General features: G+C 47.2%; 4 protein-coding genes across 4 annotated transcripts; 1 reads left to right on the top strand and 3 right to left on the bottom strand.

The window, feature by feature from the left end:
• Window positions 1-2: 2 nt before the first annotated feature.
• On the bottom strand, window positions 3-1,102 carry GGI43DRAFT_378484 (hemolysin III family protein; the record flags this gene model as incomplete). Its single annotated transcript, XM_083202704.1, has 3 exons — window positions 3-188; window positions 246-470; window positions 560-1,102. 3 exons carry the CDS (start codon window positions 1,100-1,102, stop codon window positions 3-5), a joined length of 954 nt encoding a protein of 317 aa, XP_083066105.1.
• Window positions 1,103-2,682: 1,580 nt separating this feature from the next.
• GGI43DRAFT_427151 (protein kinase family protein) lies at window positions 2,683-5,025 on the bottom strand (the record flags this gene model as incomplete). The annotated part of the gene is made up of 4 exons (XM_083208773.1): window positions 2,683-3,866; window positions 3,897-4,407; window positions 4,573-4,712; window positions 4,971-5,025. 4 exons carry the CDS (start codon window positions 5,023-5,025, stop codon window positions 2,683-2,685), a joined length of 1,890 nt encoding a protein of 629 aa, XP_083066104.1.
• A 6,278-nt stretch (window positions 5,026-11,303) lies between these two features.
• GGI43DRAFT_14003 (3',5'-cyclic-nucleotide phosphodiesterase PDE2) lies at window positions 11,304-14,558 on the bottom strand. The gene is made up of 4 exons (XM_083199285.1): window positions 14,060-14,558; window positions 13,166-13,990; window positions 12,458-13,050; window positions 11,304-12,368 (listed from the first exon to the last, which is right to left on the bottom strand). The coding sequence occupies exons 1-4, from the start codon at window positions 14,229-14,231 to the stop codon at window positions 11,409-11,411; spliced, it is 2,550 nt and encodes an 849-aa protein (XP_083066103.1). The 5' UTR covers window positions 14,232-14,558; the 3' UTR covers window positions 11,304-11,408.
• A 327-nt stretch (window positions 14,559-14,885) lies between these two features.
• On the top strand, window positions 14,886-15,386 carry GGI43DRAFT_378481 (uncharacterized protein; the record flags this gene model as incomplete). Its single annotated transcript, XM_083202703.1, has 1 exon — window positions 14,886-15,386. One exon carries the CDS (start codon window positions 14,886-14,888, stop codon window positions 15,384-15,386), a length of 501 nt encoding a protein of 166 aa, XP_083066102.1.
• Between the last annotated feature and the right edge of the window lie 356 nt (window positions 15,387-15,742).

Genomic DNA, 15,742 nt, shown 5'->3' with positions numbered 1-15,742 from the left:
TGTTACCTGTGGCCTTCTTTATAAGCGGCCTGGATGCTACATACGTCTATTTTATGACACGTTGTGAACACCTGCACAAGGGCAGTTACGTGTATATACATGGCGCACAAGATGCAGACGTGAAAGATCTGGTGTGAGCTGCCCCAGATGTCGAATTTGCCTGGAGCGAAGCGCTCTGGCGTTCGAGACTACAACTACTGGTCAGACTACCTGCTTTGCAAAAAGTAACGAGTGTGGAAGCTTACCCCATAAAGACCAACTCCATAGAATACTAGCTCTAGCAGATACCATTTCATCCCTGGGTACTGAAGCATATACTCCAGCCCGTATAATTGAACTCCGTGCAGTAAGGGGATGAATGCTGATGCGCCGAGCGCAACATAGGCGCCCACCCTCGCCTTCCACCAGCGCAGCGTTCTGAACTTGGGTATTGAGATCAGTGTAGCGGTGGCAGCGCCCGAGGCTGTGATCTAGATTTCATGTCAGCCATACCGCAAGGCCTGGACCCAACCGCTAGGAGAATGAAGAGAAAGGGGGGAGGTTACTTGGATTGACTGACAATCGCCCAGTACAATTTTTGCAGATCCGGTTCGCAGGGGAAGATATAATAGATGCCCGGAATAAATGTGCCAACGGTCACGGTGACAATCCCCAGAAGATCCATTCTGAGCCAGAATTGTTCTATTGCATGCGAGTGAGATCCCACTGGGTGGTAAATGGTACTGAAGATCAAATTCCACTCCGCACAACAAAAGAAGATTCCAAACACGACATAGTCTGTTCCCGAGACGTCGAGGAATTGAGGCTCAGAGAGCATCTGCATGACAGAGATTGCGATGAGCGGTAAGAGTAGAGCCCCGATCAAATGAGTGTACACATTACAAGTCTCGTTGTGTAAAAACATCAGGCTCGTGAGGATATCCGTGTAAGCTGCTGTTGTTGGGCGATACCCGCTGAGGATGTATTTATTATCCCGTCGCCATTCGGAGAGTTCATGCCACGTCACGGTTCGAGCTTTAGTTGCGGGCCGAGTTTTAGGCATCTCCATGTTATCTGTATTGGCGCCTTGAACGTGTCGCTTCTTGATTGCTGATCCAGACATTATCTCTCTACTTAGATACTTTAGTATCATATGTGCACTAACTTGCAAGCCTAGGGTTGGTGATAGATGAAGACGAGAAAAGGGACTTCCAAATGCCAAATACGCACAAGGAAGAGGAGATAACACGAGAATCCAGTGTTAAAAGGAAGGCATCAATGCAAATTTATATTCGCGCCCAAGCGCGAACCCATTGGGTTCTGTATGCCCCGTGTAGAGTATATCTCGAGGTCACATTGGACCTATGCATGCCAGAGGTGCTTGGGCTTGAGAGTGAGGCCTTCACTACCCATGCGAGAGAAGGGTTTTCCGCTAAACATAACCTTCAGCATGTTATTTAGCTTGCAGCATGTTATTATGCCGTCGTTTGCTTCTTCTCCATCTCTGTAAGCTCGTATTTCACATGCTCTGGGGGTTGGCGGCGCGTCTCCGAATAACTGGGGTTAAATTATGGAGGTGCGTTAGAGCTCCTCCAATGTTATACCTGATTAATATAAAATTAATTTGTGCTTGAAGTATGTCACTGTGTGGATCGTCGATGGCTTTGACTATCGCGGAAGTTTGGGTTAGACTGAGATTCTAATTCTCACAATTTTATATTAGCAATCAGAGACTTACGAGATATCAAAGACCAAATAATGACGTTCAGCAGGCGATGGATGAGGTCTTCGAGTGTAAGGTCATCTCTCAACCTGTAATCAAACGAAGCGTTAGGTAGTCTAAAGCCGCGCAGGTCTGATTCCCACTGCGCGAGGCGTGTCCGCTCATTATCTATCAAAGTCGGATTTGGCACAATATTTGGTATATTCATGTATCCCTCGAATAGATCGTTGCACAGCGAGACATGAAAAGCGATGTACCGACCAAGGTTGACATCGTCCATGGGCTCCAGTTCAATTATGACTAGGTTATGCTACAAGCGATTGCTTAAGAATACACCGAAAGTCCACAATGTTAGTCCTAGGATGAAATCTTTAATTAACAGCGTATAGGGCTTGGAAGTGTTGAGGCTTGCGGGATGTGAAGCAAAGAGATTCTGGATGGATCCGTTTTCAATTTTTCGCATCCAAGTCATATATGATAAGAGAGAGATTTTTGCGAAAGCCACCAAAGCATAAATTACATGTATCGTTTTATATAGCTAAAGTACCTAAACAAAGGACATGTACTGCCAAAGAAGTTACGAGTTAAAAGGAACAAAGCTTTGGTAAATCATCAAGTCCACGTGAACGAAACTTGTATTTTTCTTTCAGTGTTAAGGCCTACCTGTGAGGTCTGGACTGCGTTTACTTTTCATTGGCATGAAAACACTTTCCGTCAATATGGCCCTCTTCACTTGCCTCAACATTACTTATGGTTCTTGTGCCTTCTAGTTGAAAGCAAAGGCACATAATGCTTGGTCTGAAAACGCGGGTCAAATTTGGGGGGTCATTAATAAATACCAATACAGTACATGTGCCACGATAACCGAACCTGTATTCTCATTTTTGTCTAACCTCTAATAATAAACCATACAACTTTTATGAAGCCCATGAATCTCAAACTCGCCCAGTACTATCGCAAGCAATGCTCCTTCAAAGAAGTTATGTCATCATATGACCAATGATTTTGTCAAACGAATCAATCATTGGTCCGTACAAATCACTTGGATCCGGTGGCGTCCTAGTAAATAACGCATCTTCCTTGATAGGAAACAAGATTGATCGTAACTCTCTGCAGAGAGGCTTGATATTGTTAAACTCGTCCGGAAACTCGTCCAAAATATATTCGAATGCATTGCCATCCATGTTGCCTTGTTTATTTCTCGCTATATCCTCAAAAGTGCCGGTATACCAACCTGTGAGCTGGCTTGGTTTCGCAAGGGCCCGGCCCACAAACTCCCAGCCGCGGCGAATACACTGCCAGAGTAGAACGTAAAGGAAAGACTCAAGATCGTGCCGGTAGGTGTGATCAGTACCGCGCAACACTTCAATAGCCATAAACTCCATAGCGCCCGTACGGCAGCGTGCACCGCATCTCCCGCTACCAAGCTCCTTAGCAAGGTCCAAATCAATCAGCATGCCTGAGAAACCGTCCTTTTTCAGATCAGCTATAATAATATTATTCTCAGATATATCACGGTGAAGGACGTTTCCCTTGGAATATAGAGACTGGTGTGCCTTAATCGCATCGAGAAGCGCTTTCAGCAACTCTACAGGGGATTGGTATTTGTAGATCGGGCGGCCTGCAGGAGAGATGATGAGACAGCGAAGAGTACGGTTATCATATAAACTGCTGCTGGACGCAACTGAACGAGACCCATCGCTCTCCCTGGCGGGATACGTAACCTCATTCTGGAGGCCCGACCGTCGATTTTCGAATTTGGGTTGCTTAGGTTTCGGATCCTCACCAACTAGCTTGCGCTTCATCGGGCGCTTGGCAGAGCTTTCTATGTTACTAATGTGCTTGTTAAAGAGGCGTCGAGATTTAAAAAGTACTCGTGAAAAGGAAGATACGCCTCCGGCAGTGCCTCTGAAGGAATAGCGTTTCGTGAAGGTTATGCCCGAGCGTATATCATTGACGTTGGTGATGTCACAATGGCCAATTAGTCTAGCAATGCCTTGAACTCCCCTCTGGTCGGCTAATTTGAGGAAATCTGTCTCGGATTTCCGTTCGTCAGAGGGCCAAGAAAACTTGACGACATGATCGTAGTCATTGGAATCTGGATCCTTTGCGAGAAAGCAAGATGTTGCACGGGATACAATCGCTCGCTGGTGGGTGAGAGGCACTGGATGCAATTGTAGCCTCTGTACTTTACCCTCACTGCCTTCAATATTTATAAAACTAGAGTCGCCTTCTAGCTGTACAAATGTATCGAGACCAAGCTCGTCTTCACTCATCATTATATACCCTGAGAGGACCCGAATAAATCGGTCTGGGTGCTCGTGGATATTAAATGGGCCAGGGCTATAGCATCCTGAGCGGTCAAATACCCACAACTCCATCTTACTCCCGCAGATAGTAAATGCGTGAAGGTATCGGCGCGTTGGTTGATTGGCGAAAATATCTCGGGCGTATACGGCGAGCTGTATTAGCGGCTTTTTGATACCATGGTGACTTGATGCCTTGAGCTCACAAATAACCGCGATGTCTTTTCGAATATCCTTTATGTCTGATGGATCTCTATTCTTTCTTCTGACAACTAAGTCAATCTGCCGACATGCCTCCCCTCTAGTAAGCTCTGTCGTGGACTTTGTTGTACAGTAGTAGCGTTGCTCCTTTGAGAGAAGATCCTCCTGCATTGAAAATAGCCATTCTAATACCCGACTCTGATCGGGTGAACCAGCAAGATTAACCCATTTGTTGCCCATATGTTGTGCGTTAATCGACTCGTACACGTCTTGTGCACGACTTGACCACTCCTTATCTTCAAAGTATCTCTTGAAGAATCCTTTTGCATCCCGATATGTGCAGGCTCGTATCTCCTCCCAAACCCTATGATCGATGAGGTTCCGGGTCTGTTCGCTGCCTTGCTGTGATGCAGAAGAGAACGTAAATGGTGTGTCGTTACCAGGAGCGCTCGGGCAGCGTTGCGGTGTCTGTAATGGAAGAGCAACAGAGCATTGGGTGCCGGCTGCCTGTGCCGCAAAGATCTGGGCGTTGATTTCTTCTAATGCCTCTTTTGTTTTCAGTGCCTCCCTGAGTTCAACCATCGCTGCTAGAGGTTCAGCCGCGAGTGTTGCTATCTGTGAGGACGAAGACAGTAATGGGGCAGTGGCAAAAGATCTCTGGTCCATTTTATCTAGATTGTTCAAGAAATAATATTGTATAAAGGGGATTGGATATGATAAACTATTGCTACTTTCACTATATCCCACATCTACTGACATACTAGAGCCCAATCCTTGTATCAACTCTCTGATAACCCCACAAGCTGTATGCCACATTCGCTGGACATTGGGCACACCGATCCTTGTGGTTAGATATCACGAGGAATTGTCTCCCTGCCACAAGCACAAGGCAATCTTTACACATATGCATATGTCTCCACCTGTAGATTATAATGGGTAACAGGGACAATTTGTGCCCCTAATAGCTACATCCTAAGGCTGAACCACGCACCATTTACTTTTGTACAGGTGAGCTGGGGAGAAAGGGCCCAGTCCCACACTCCGGACTTGTTAATTAACGCAGTATATACATCTGTTCGTTGTACTTCTAGTGCCAGGTCTGAGGTTGCTGGGACACCTAATCACGAAACGATTAGAAAGCCAAACCAGGATTTTTCGGTTGCTTTTCAAAGCATTTTTTTTTTTGCGATCGTGATGAAAACTCAGTATAAGCACTGCAAGGCGTGCCTGCGCGTGTCTAAAAATTAAGAAAACAAAAAGCAAGAAGAGAAAAGAAAGAACTCTATGAGTACATGTACATGAGAGGCACCGCTTACTTACCAAAAGATACAAAGTAGCCATCAGAGCCACTCTATATTAGACTACCTAGGAATAGATTCCCCACAAATGATGTGGTGTGGTTGTCGGGCTCAGAGAACTTGGAGCACGGGCAAAAGAGCCGGGCTGATCTGAGCTGCAGACAACCAGCTCGTGCAATCAATATTGATCACATATCATTCTCATACATGCACCCTGTGTCCCTTTCGACCAACTATGCGCTATGGGATTGGTTCATATATGGCAAGAGGCGGGACACGCAGCGGGGCGCGGCGGCACAATTGCTACATGTAGCCCTCCGCGGTGCTTACCTGACGAAAAGCGCGCGTGCGTGCTATGAAAGGCGAAGCATGAGATGGGGCATCTGGCGGTCAGCCCTACACCACCGCAAGCCTACAGATAGATGTGGATGAAATTCGAATCCTTTGGCCTATGTTTAGACCTCGCCGTATGCTCTTCCGCTTCCGCTAGAAAGTTTACAACAAGCCTCTATAGAAATGCTATAAGCTTTCGGTGAAAGAGACATATAGTGAAGTGCTAACATTTATATCCTTTATATATATATATCAGGGTATATATAATTATTGCTACTTATTATATATAAGTCTGAGAGCGCAGCTGCAGAGATATATAAAACAGTTACCACTTACATGTACTTTCCATCACTTTGCTCCCAACTTGTGAGCAGTTCGTTCTCGAGCTCCGAGCAACAAAGTGATCCCAAACTAGATAAAAAAAAAATTGCCGACCGCTTTTGACGACAGGGATGAACTGGGGATCCCAGCACGAGTAGCGGTGGTCCAGCCGCCGCCAGCCCAACAGGCTCACAACGCAACGAAGGGTGGAGGTAGACGTCGATATCCATGTTGCGAGGGGCACTTCCCAAATGGGTTAAATAAAAGGGAAAGGCTACCAACTGGACAACTTCTTGACCGCGCATATCGTCATCTAACCGCTAACTCAATAAAGAATAAACGCTCGCTCGCAGCACCCGGCGTGCAGAAAGGTGTGGGTGGAATTTAAATCTTCTAAACCATACTTACACCCCGCCGTATGCTCTACCGCTAAAAAGTTTACAAGCCTCTATAGAAGTGCTATGAGCTTTCAGCGAAAGAGCATACAGTGGAGTGCTGATATCGATGTTGTCTATATATATAAGAGGGCATATATAATTATTACTACCTACTGTACTAATTATATATACGTCTCAGAGCGCCACTGCATGAATATATAAAATAGTTGCTACTTACATGTACTTTCCGTCACTATGCTCCCATCTTGCTCCCATCTAGCCTAGGTATTGGTTGTGAGCGGTACCAGGGGGGGGCTTGATATCCCGAGTTCCGAGCAACAGAGGGATCCTCCTAAACTGGTTAAAAAATGCCGACCGCTTTTATCAACAGGGGATGTAACTAGGAATCCCAGCACGCAGGCGGCTGGACAACCGCCAGCCCAAAAGGTTGACACGCCACAAGCAGGCTCTTCCGCTGGAAAATTTATAACATTCCTATAGCAGCTTCTTGTAAACTTTCAAGTGAAGAGTATACAGTAGAGTGCTGATATCTATGTCGTCTACATAGGTATTAAGAGGTTATAATTATTGCTACCTACCACACTATTTATATATACATCTGAGAGCGCAGCTGCATGGATATATGACAGTTGCTACTACTTACTCTCCATTACATGGACTTTTCCTCCCATCTACTGATTCTGGTTAGTACAAGTCGATAAAGGAGCGTTGCGAGCGCGCTTCCCAAATGGGTTAGATAAAAGCCAAAAGTTGTAAAAGGGAAAAAAAGTAAAAGGGAAAAAAAGTAAAAGGGAAAAAAAGTAAAAGGGAAAAGTTGCCCGGACAGCTTTTCGAGCGCGTGTACTGCGACGTCATCCAGCCGCTAACTCAATAAAGATTCCAGACTCACTCACCCACTCACTCACTACCGCAGTGTGCAGATAGATGTGGGTGGAATTTAAATCCTTTAAACCACCTATACTTACACCCCGCCGTATGCTCTTCTATTAAAAAGCTTACAACAAGCCGCCATAGAAACATTGCAAACTTTCTAGCGAAAGACCATACGCGGGGTGTCGATATCCATGCCGTCCAGATATACGGCGCAGAGTGCAATCACTTCCTTGTCAATACGGTCAGGAACCGCGAATTGTCCGTTATGTGGAAGAATTTGATATAAAAGCGGGCCGAAGCATTCGAGGTTTATGGGACCTCGTCACCATTTCACAGGGAAAGGGAATCGAGAGAGATACAGCTGACATACGCTGGTTTTGGCGCATCCTTGCCACACATCCAGCGTTGGGTGAAGATCAAGCAGTGAAATCCATAAAAAAAAGAGGAATATATATATTGCACGTAGTATGGAGCTCTTATTTGTATATTTACCTATCCCAATATGCCCTCTTTCAGCGCTGTAAAATGTTTTCAAGTGTTAAGAGGTGGATTAAGAGTATGGATGCTTATAGTATCATCTAGCCCCGTTCTAACACGACAATTCAGATGACCTTATTCTAGTCTTTAACTGAAGTCTAGTAGGGTGAAAATGACAGCTAAATTATAAGTCTCATAACTGAGGAAGCAGTTTGCCAGCCACTTGACCATGAATGATACACGTAGTCTAGTAGGGCGATGAGATATCCTCTGGGGGCTTTTCCTAGTTGCCTGGTACATGTACATTCAACGTTGCCCGTTACAAAGGGAGTTGGCGCTACCGATAGATGTTCCTTGATGTCGGTCGTTTTCAGGTCCTGTTATTACTCGCCTAATCAATAGTGACGTGAATAGTTCACGGGGCACTATATGGTTTCCCAAGTTAGTAGTCAAGCCTACAATACCCTGAAGATTGACTCGAGTGGGATCAGTATGGCTCTCTTATATCAACTATCTCCACAGCTCCGTTACCCAAGATCCAGGCAGATCGGCATCAAGTACGTATTGATGTGTTAAACTTGAAGAGAATCGCGCGTGTTCCTGTCAAGAGCGCATGAAATCCGTTATGACAGCGCAGCTGCCATCGCTAAAATTGCATGCTTCCACTAATAGGATCTAGTACTCATTGAGCGTGACACACGGGCGTACTCGGAAGCGGCACGTCATCACAGTGAGCATCCTAATCAGCCCCCCATTATACCTAATTTTCTGGACTATCTATCTGAGATTCCTTCTGTAAATAATTCCTGGGGACCCGGGTGACATTGATGACTTATCTAACTGCTAAACACTGGTCTACAGGCTGCACTGTTTGGGGTTGATATGTAATGACATGAATCGGTACAGTTTCCTCATGAATAAAGTTTCTGGGGGGTAGTGTGCGTCTTTTTGACTTTTAACGTGGCCTTGAGTTTGGGGAGAGGCTTGCTAGGGCGGAAATGATGTCGTTGCCAGTGGAGCTGGCTGAAGAAACAGGCTGAGGATCGAGTTACACTACCAAAATGCCTGTATTTGGGAAGTTAGATAAATATACCACCATATATATGTGTAACAAGGACCACGAAATAAAGATATGGGTATAACCAAGTACATAAATGGGGTTATAATAGTTAAAGCAGGGAACAGAATTGAAAGAATACAATGATAAAGGATAGAACACTGAGAGCCAAGTCAGTATAAGGAGAACAGTTGGCTAGGTTACCTTTGAATAACAAAAAAAAAGAGAGAGACGTGCTTTACTGAGGCTAACGTGTCTGTATATCGGACTGAGTAGTCCTGGGCAAAGTGGCGCATATCGTCATGGAATTGAAAAGCTAGATATTGAGACAGTTATGGCGCGAGGAGGTCAATATTGTTAGTCGTAAACATCGTTTCCATCCCGCTTGCTCTTTTTTCTATGTGTTACGGATTGTATTCGTGGCCTCAAAGTTGTAGTTTCGATGCTGTAAACTTGTAACACGTTTTATCTAGATTCGGGTTGCATCCCGATTATAAAAAGGACCACATGTCTGTGCTTACCGTTTTTTTCAAACGTTGCCGTGATTTTCCTAGTTGACTACTAAAAAGTCAAGCCAACAAGATAAAAGTAATCCAAAGACTATGTAATTGCATATATCTTTATGGCCCTGCTATGCGGCATGAAGAAAACGCGTTGCCATGCATAATGCGGGTAATTGAGAGAGATATCCCGTAAAATAGCTGCAAAATTTCAAATCTAATCAAGTAAAATAGTCATTACTTTAAATATTTGGCAAACTTTTAATGATATAAGCTATTTTTCTTCTTCTCTCGGCCCTTCTTGTGGTAGGAGGAGTATTATCTGAGATTACCCCTGTCTTGGAGGTAGGGTGGGTGTTACGTCCTTGACCAGAGTATGCCAAAGTGGCACATATCACCATGAAACCTAAAAATTCAAACGCTGAGACAAGTTATGACGCGAAGAGTTAAACATTCCCCCTCTGTGGTTTCTTATTATGCATATCGTCTAGATGCCTCGGCCCCCTTTTCCATCTCTCTCCTCAGAGAAGAAACAAATACACACATAACAGACTCTATCTACGCATCAATAAGTATGCAGCTTTACCACAGCCCGAATATCCATTCTCCTTACCTCTCCTCCGTCGCCCAAAAGTAGAAACAGGCAAAAGGCCATTACTACGTAACAGCTATCTCGAGATACCGCTTCTACTCCACATCATCCCCCTATTCACGCCAAGTACGAACACATAAAGGTCATAAAGAGCTAAGGTATAAACTAGGCTTAAACTCTACTCCAAAGAGGGAAAAACAAAAAAGGAAAAGAATAATGGCGACTTGCCCAGTATTCGCAACGCGAGACGATAAAAAAATAACAAAAAACAGAACAAAGTTTGCCTCCCTGACCAAAACTGAATCGGCATATAAGGCATATCAAATCACCCATACAAGAAAAAGGGAATACAAGTCAAGGCAACCACATCATCTTTTTCACTCAAAAAAGAACCGACGACAAACCTTCTAGCACGTCAGAACAGTAAAAGAATTCAGCTTGAAATGCCCGCTTTATTTTGTTATTGTCGGGGTAAACTGTATTCAACTCGAAGGCTATGCACCAAAAACAAGAGCTGCCTGTTGCACTTTGGGCCTTCCAAAAACACAATGCAGTGTCTTTTGCCCTCCTGTTACCATGAGCTCGCCCATTTACCCTCTCGAACCTTGCAGCCGTTCTCTAGTATCCTATGCATCCTAGCCGTTTTAACGCCCTCTCCAGTTGTCTCATCCTCTTCTTCCTGTTCATACATATCTTAATACACCATAGTAAAACCCTAAGCCCTAAAGGAAAAAAGAAGAGAAGAAGAAAATGAAAAAAGGGAAAGTTAATGAGAGTAGTGTAATAGTGCAACACAAGGAAAAAAGTCAAAGCCGCGACACCCGATCCCAAGGGTATATACTTATCGCCGTTCCCCCTCCCGTCCAAGTATATATAAAAAGTGTTAGGTATACAGGTATATGTGTATATGTGTGTTCTATCCAGGTCCGAACCTGAATGAGATTGGTTTTTTTTTTCTTTGTTTCTCTCATTTTCTTTTTGCTTTTTCGAAAACCCTCGTTATTTTCCGGTAAATCCGTTCAGAAAGCGTCATAGCACGCAACATAGAACTGGCAAGATATGGCCGAATTGAAGGGTCCAACGCCGTGAACCAAATGAATTGATTTTCCCGCGATCCGTGAGAAAGGCCGTAACCCAGCATAAAAAAGAGCTGTTATTCGCACAAATCGCATTCGTAAATCATAGGGCCATAATCATAGCCATGTCGCGGGGTTTTCATTTCGCGTAGTAGTGGTACATATTGCTTCTTTGCCGCAAAAGACTTTTGCTGTTTTTCTTTCTTTTTTTTTGAGTGGCTTTTGAGGGTTGCTTGCAGCTTGTTACAATAATTGTACTATAGCTTGCATTTCCTCATCCTGACGTGTCCGCGGTGGGAAAGGGGGGGCTCGATCCTTTGCTCCTCTTAAAGAAGGGAAAGTCCTTCATCCTAAACCTGCTTGGTCGCTTCTTAAGGGCCTTGCCTTCAGCTCTACCGATACTACCTCCGAATGGCGAATCTTCATCTGCTTGCGAGGTGTCTCGATCCCGGTCTTGGTCTCGGTCCCGGCGTGGTGATGTCGGAGATCCCTTAAGGCTAAGCGGCGACATGTTATACGCAGGAACGCCCAGGTTTCGGTCTCCGGCCTCGTTGCTAACTATGCTGGTGCCCTGTGTGCTCGGCGACAACGTAATTTTGCCTGTAGCCGTGCTCGCGGCCTGAGAAGCCCAATCGGCATGGTAGCCGGTGGATAAGCTACCCTCCGGAGTGTCGCTTGTCCGGTGTTTTGGAGACACCATTTTGCCATCCATTGGATCGTCGGGTCGGTGGCAGGAGAATGGATCGCCTTCTGTCAAATCTCGGACGGCATCAAAGGATGAAGGAGCGCCAAAAGTCACACCGTTGACGTCCTGGTGTTCAATGGGGGTGTGAGGATCGTGGCCGGACTTGGCAGTTGAAGGGCTCGGTGCAGGCGAAATCTCGATATTCTTCATTTCGTTGTCATTGTCAACAGTGGAGCTCCTTGTCCTCGTCCTCACGTGTGATTCTTTGGCCTGTTCTTCTCGCACTTTGTCTTCGAAGAATTTTTTGTTAGTATGAAGCTCGCCTACGGTGTATCCCATGCCTGGCATTATCTCAGCCACACCCTGAAATAGCGGTATAGCAAACATATTCATGAAACCAAGCTGGGCGTTGGAGAGGGAAAGAGGGTCTTTCTTCGGTGCTGCCATTAAAGATGACTTGATTTCGAGCTCGTCTTCCATCGAAGCTTGCCGGGAAAACTCTTCCGAGAGCATATGCATCCATTTCAGTGCGGTCGAGTGGCGACGAGCCTGTGACCGAATTAGTAACGTCCAAGAAAGAAAGGCATATTTAATTTTGATTTTGAGCCGTTTCTCCTCCATTTGCATGTATTACTTACCACGTTGCTAATGTCTGCGCACTTGATAAGCAGCGCACACGCGAGGACTTTGGTATCGTCAAGTTGGCGACCGTTCCAGTTGTCAATGTTACTATCAGCCTCGATCTTCTCCTTGAGAGCCCCCAACTTTTTCATGTAGTCAAAATGAACGCCCATGTCTGTCGCCAATATAGAGCTGATCATCAAGCCACGCATCTTTCTGTCTTCGAATACCGCAGGCCAATATCTGCGAAGGATTTGCGAATACGCAGCGCAGTGGAAGGACTCCAGGACGGACTTGTCATTGTATAGCTGCGCTAGTGGAGCATTCAATGTAGTCAGAAAACCGTTGTTGACTCCAGGGTGGCCGACGTCGTGGCCAATAGCCGTGATGAGAAGAGTTAATGCTTCGTAGGGGCTGACGAGTGCCGCGATTGGCGACCTAATGACTTTCGGCGATGGTTGAGACCATGTCGGATACGGAGGGAACGAGCCAATATGGACGAGGAAATTGAATGTCGCCTGGAGAACGTCTACCACGTGACGGAAATTATGATACGGAACAAAGCTATTATATGCAGCCCGGCATGCGACAAGGAAGCTAATGAGTTGGTCTAAAATCATTGGTCAGATTGAAATTCCAGCGGCTGAACGGATGCAGGCATTTTCAAAGAGGGGTGGTTGCTTATTATCTTAGCACCTCCAAAGGGTGTCCAATTACAAACTCACCTGCTGGTATCCGCCACTTCTCGAGTTCTGGTGAAGTCAAGGCGTGTCGGAACATCTGCAAAGCTGCGACCAGTAGCTCATCGTCGGAAAACTCATGGGCATCGAAATGCCAGCGGCCTACGGCCTCGGTGATGACAGCCTGGCGTTCGGAAGAAACGGCAATGTGCGCGCCGGCGATATGGTCGTCTTCGGAGGAGAGGCGACAGATTCCCTTCATGAGTCCAGAGACCATTGCCTCTCGAAGATAAGCATAGGGCTTCTGATCGTTAATCCCGACCCATGATCGCTTTCGTCCCTTTGTTATCTCCATCATGGCTTGCTGGTCCCTAGCAGCATCCCTATGGGCCTTATAAGCGCATATTTCCAGCGTTGCGATACATTTGGGGCTCAGGGGGGCGACAATCACGTCGACAGCACCAAGATCCAAGCACCTCCTCATGAGCTTACGGCTGGCGGCCAGAGTGCCAGCAGCGGTCGACAAGAGCTCGGCTGTGCCGTCGGTCATTTGTTCGCGGGACTCTGGGTAGCTGATGACAGGGATGGGGACGACAAGCTTGGAGATGCTTCGCAGGTGGGCTTCGGTGATGAGCCTCTGAAGGAGCGCCAAGCCGTACAGGTTCTCGTCAGGTGTGTGAATCTCGGCGTCGCGGTTTACCAGGTTAGGGTCGGAGGAAGAGGCGTTATGAAGGGGATATGATTCGGGTATCCATTCGTCATGGGGTGTGTCTAGAAGAACAATGGCGGGCGTCATATCGATCATGGAGCCAGCTTCGTGGAGTTGCATAAGCTTATCCATGCAGGCGGCGCCAGTGGGACAGACGTGAACTGTGCGTTGCGCACGACGAGTCAGCAAGAGAAGCGATGGGACAGATCAGAGGAGGAGGAGGAACAAACCATCGCCAAAAGCGTCGAGGAGAGGTTGGACGAGTTCTCGAACGCGATCGTGCCGCCAATCGGGGGAACCGTCGGTCGGCGAGGCCGCGAGATCGTCGGATACGGCGCACAGCAGCCGGGCCTCCCCAACGCTGCGGTTGACGTAAATGACATGGCAAGCAAGGCTGTCCATGGTGGGCAACGGGAGGCTACCAGTCTCGCGACTGGAGCACGTTGGCCACACGGGCAAGGATTACTGCGCGCGCAAGGCTATTTGAAAGGGCACACGAGGCGACGACACAATTGGATCGGCGAGTGTCTCGGGATTTTCGAAATTAGAGCAGCCAGCGTCCAGGATAGAGCGCGAAGCGAATCGGAAATCCAGGGTAAATTGATGCACGGGGGGCGTCGGAGCCAGAGCTCAAGGTAGGAAGAAGAAGAGTGCGAAGAAGAGTATACGCTGGAGCTGGGATCGCCTCGAGCGCGCGCGGATTCGAAAGGGAGAGAAATTTCAAAAGGAAAGCGTGTGGTTGTGGGTTTTGATTGGTGATGCGACAGGGCGGCCGGGACGACGATGAAGATGGGACACTTGCTTTCAAGAAGAAGCGCCTAAAAATCCTTTGGAAAAAGAGAATAAGGAACGAGTCGAAGAGAGTCAATGCTGTCGGGAGCGACGCGGAGTGAGGAGCATCAGAGGGAGTTTCTGACGTCGGATCGTGGGTTGAAAAGGGAAGAAAAAAGAAGGCCAAGAAGAAGAGAGGGTGCTCCCTGCAGCACTCACACAGCCGAGTGAGTATCTAGACAGGTTTTGGGACGAGGATCGAATGGTAGAGGAGAAAAGGAAAAAATGGCAGTTGGTCCAGAGACGCAAGTCACAGCGCCGCAGGTCGCGGAACAAGCAGAGAAGAGTCGAAGGCGACTTCTGGAGTCGCACAAGAAGGGTGGCTCTTGTCGTGGGCGGGTCCAGAGGGGGAGCCTTTGGGTGCTCCAGGTGCTTTTCTGGGCCCTTTTCTGGGCCTGTCCGGACAGCACAGAAGCCCCGGATGGCTTCTGGTCTGGTCAGATGCTGCAGCCGGTGGCGGGATGTGGCTGCTGTGGTGCGTGCTGGTTCCGGCGCTGCAGCGCTGGGCCTAGCGGACGCAGCAGTGGGGAGCAGCGAGCGTCTAGCGGCGCTTCTAGTTCGTTTCTCGCCCTGCAAGGCCGTGCTTGGGGCCTAGCTCGGAAAGATTATGGCACGGGTGGGCGCAAGATCCAGGCTTGGGCTGCTAGTGAGTCGCTGCTGGAGGGGCAAGACGTCAGCCGTCTGGAGCGACAGGATCGGCGGCGTTATCGCGAGAGGATGATGTGAGGGAGAGAAGCTGGCAAGCGAGAGAGATCGCGAGCCAGGCGAGAATAGATGGCTTGGCGGAGAGTGAAGAGAGGCGCCGAATGGCACGTAGCGACACAGGGAAAGGGAGAGCTGGTGGCTTCTCGTTTCTTCTTTTTCTCTTCTTTATTTTTTTTCAGGCGAGCAGAGCGGGGGCTGGCGCAGCGGAGAGGGCGCTGAGAAAAAGTCAAAAGATAACAGCAAAAGTAAAAAGAAAAGCTGCCCTGAAGATGGCAGAAATTGAGTTGAGTTGTTCAGGGTAGTCGTAGTCCAGGACAGGCAAGGTAGGACTTTGTATCTTGTATCTTATATCTAAGTGGCAGGAAGGGTTCAAGGGC

This window comes from Trichoderma evansii (genome assembly GCF_050947405.1).
Source record: "Trichoderma evansii strain SZMC 28006 chromosome Unknown GGI43scaffold_1, whole genome shotgun sequence".
Taxonomy (NCBI): Eukaryota; Fungi; Ascomycota; class Sordariomycetes; order Hypocreales; family Hypocreaceae; genus Trichoderma; species Trichoderma evansii.
The sequence above is the reverse complement of the archived record's forward strand: the minus strand, read 5'-3'. Positions and strand labels throughout refer to the sequence as shown.

What these genes read in the sequence shown, in the direction of transcription:
- GGI43DRAFT_14003 (XM_083199285.1), bottom strand. Translation starts at nt 14,231, where the DNA reads ATGGACAGCCTTGCTTGCCATGTCATTTACGTCAACCGCAGCGTTGGG. An exon ending in CCTCGACGCTTTTGGCGATG is followed by an intron (nt 13,991 to 14,059) that starts GTTTGTTCCTCC and finishes CGCAACGCACAG; the next exon opens with TTCACGTCTGTCCCACTGGC. An exon ending in GAAGTGGCGGATACCAGCAG is followed by an intron (nt 13,051 to 13,165) that starts GTGAGTTTGTAA and finishes CAATGATTTTAG; the next exon opens with ACCAACTCATTAGCTTCCTT.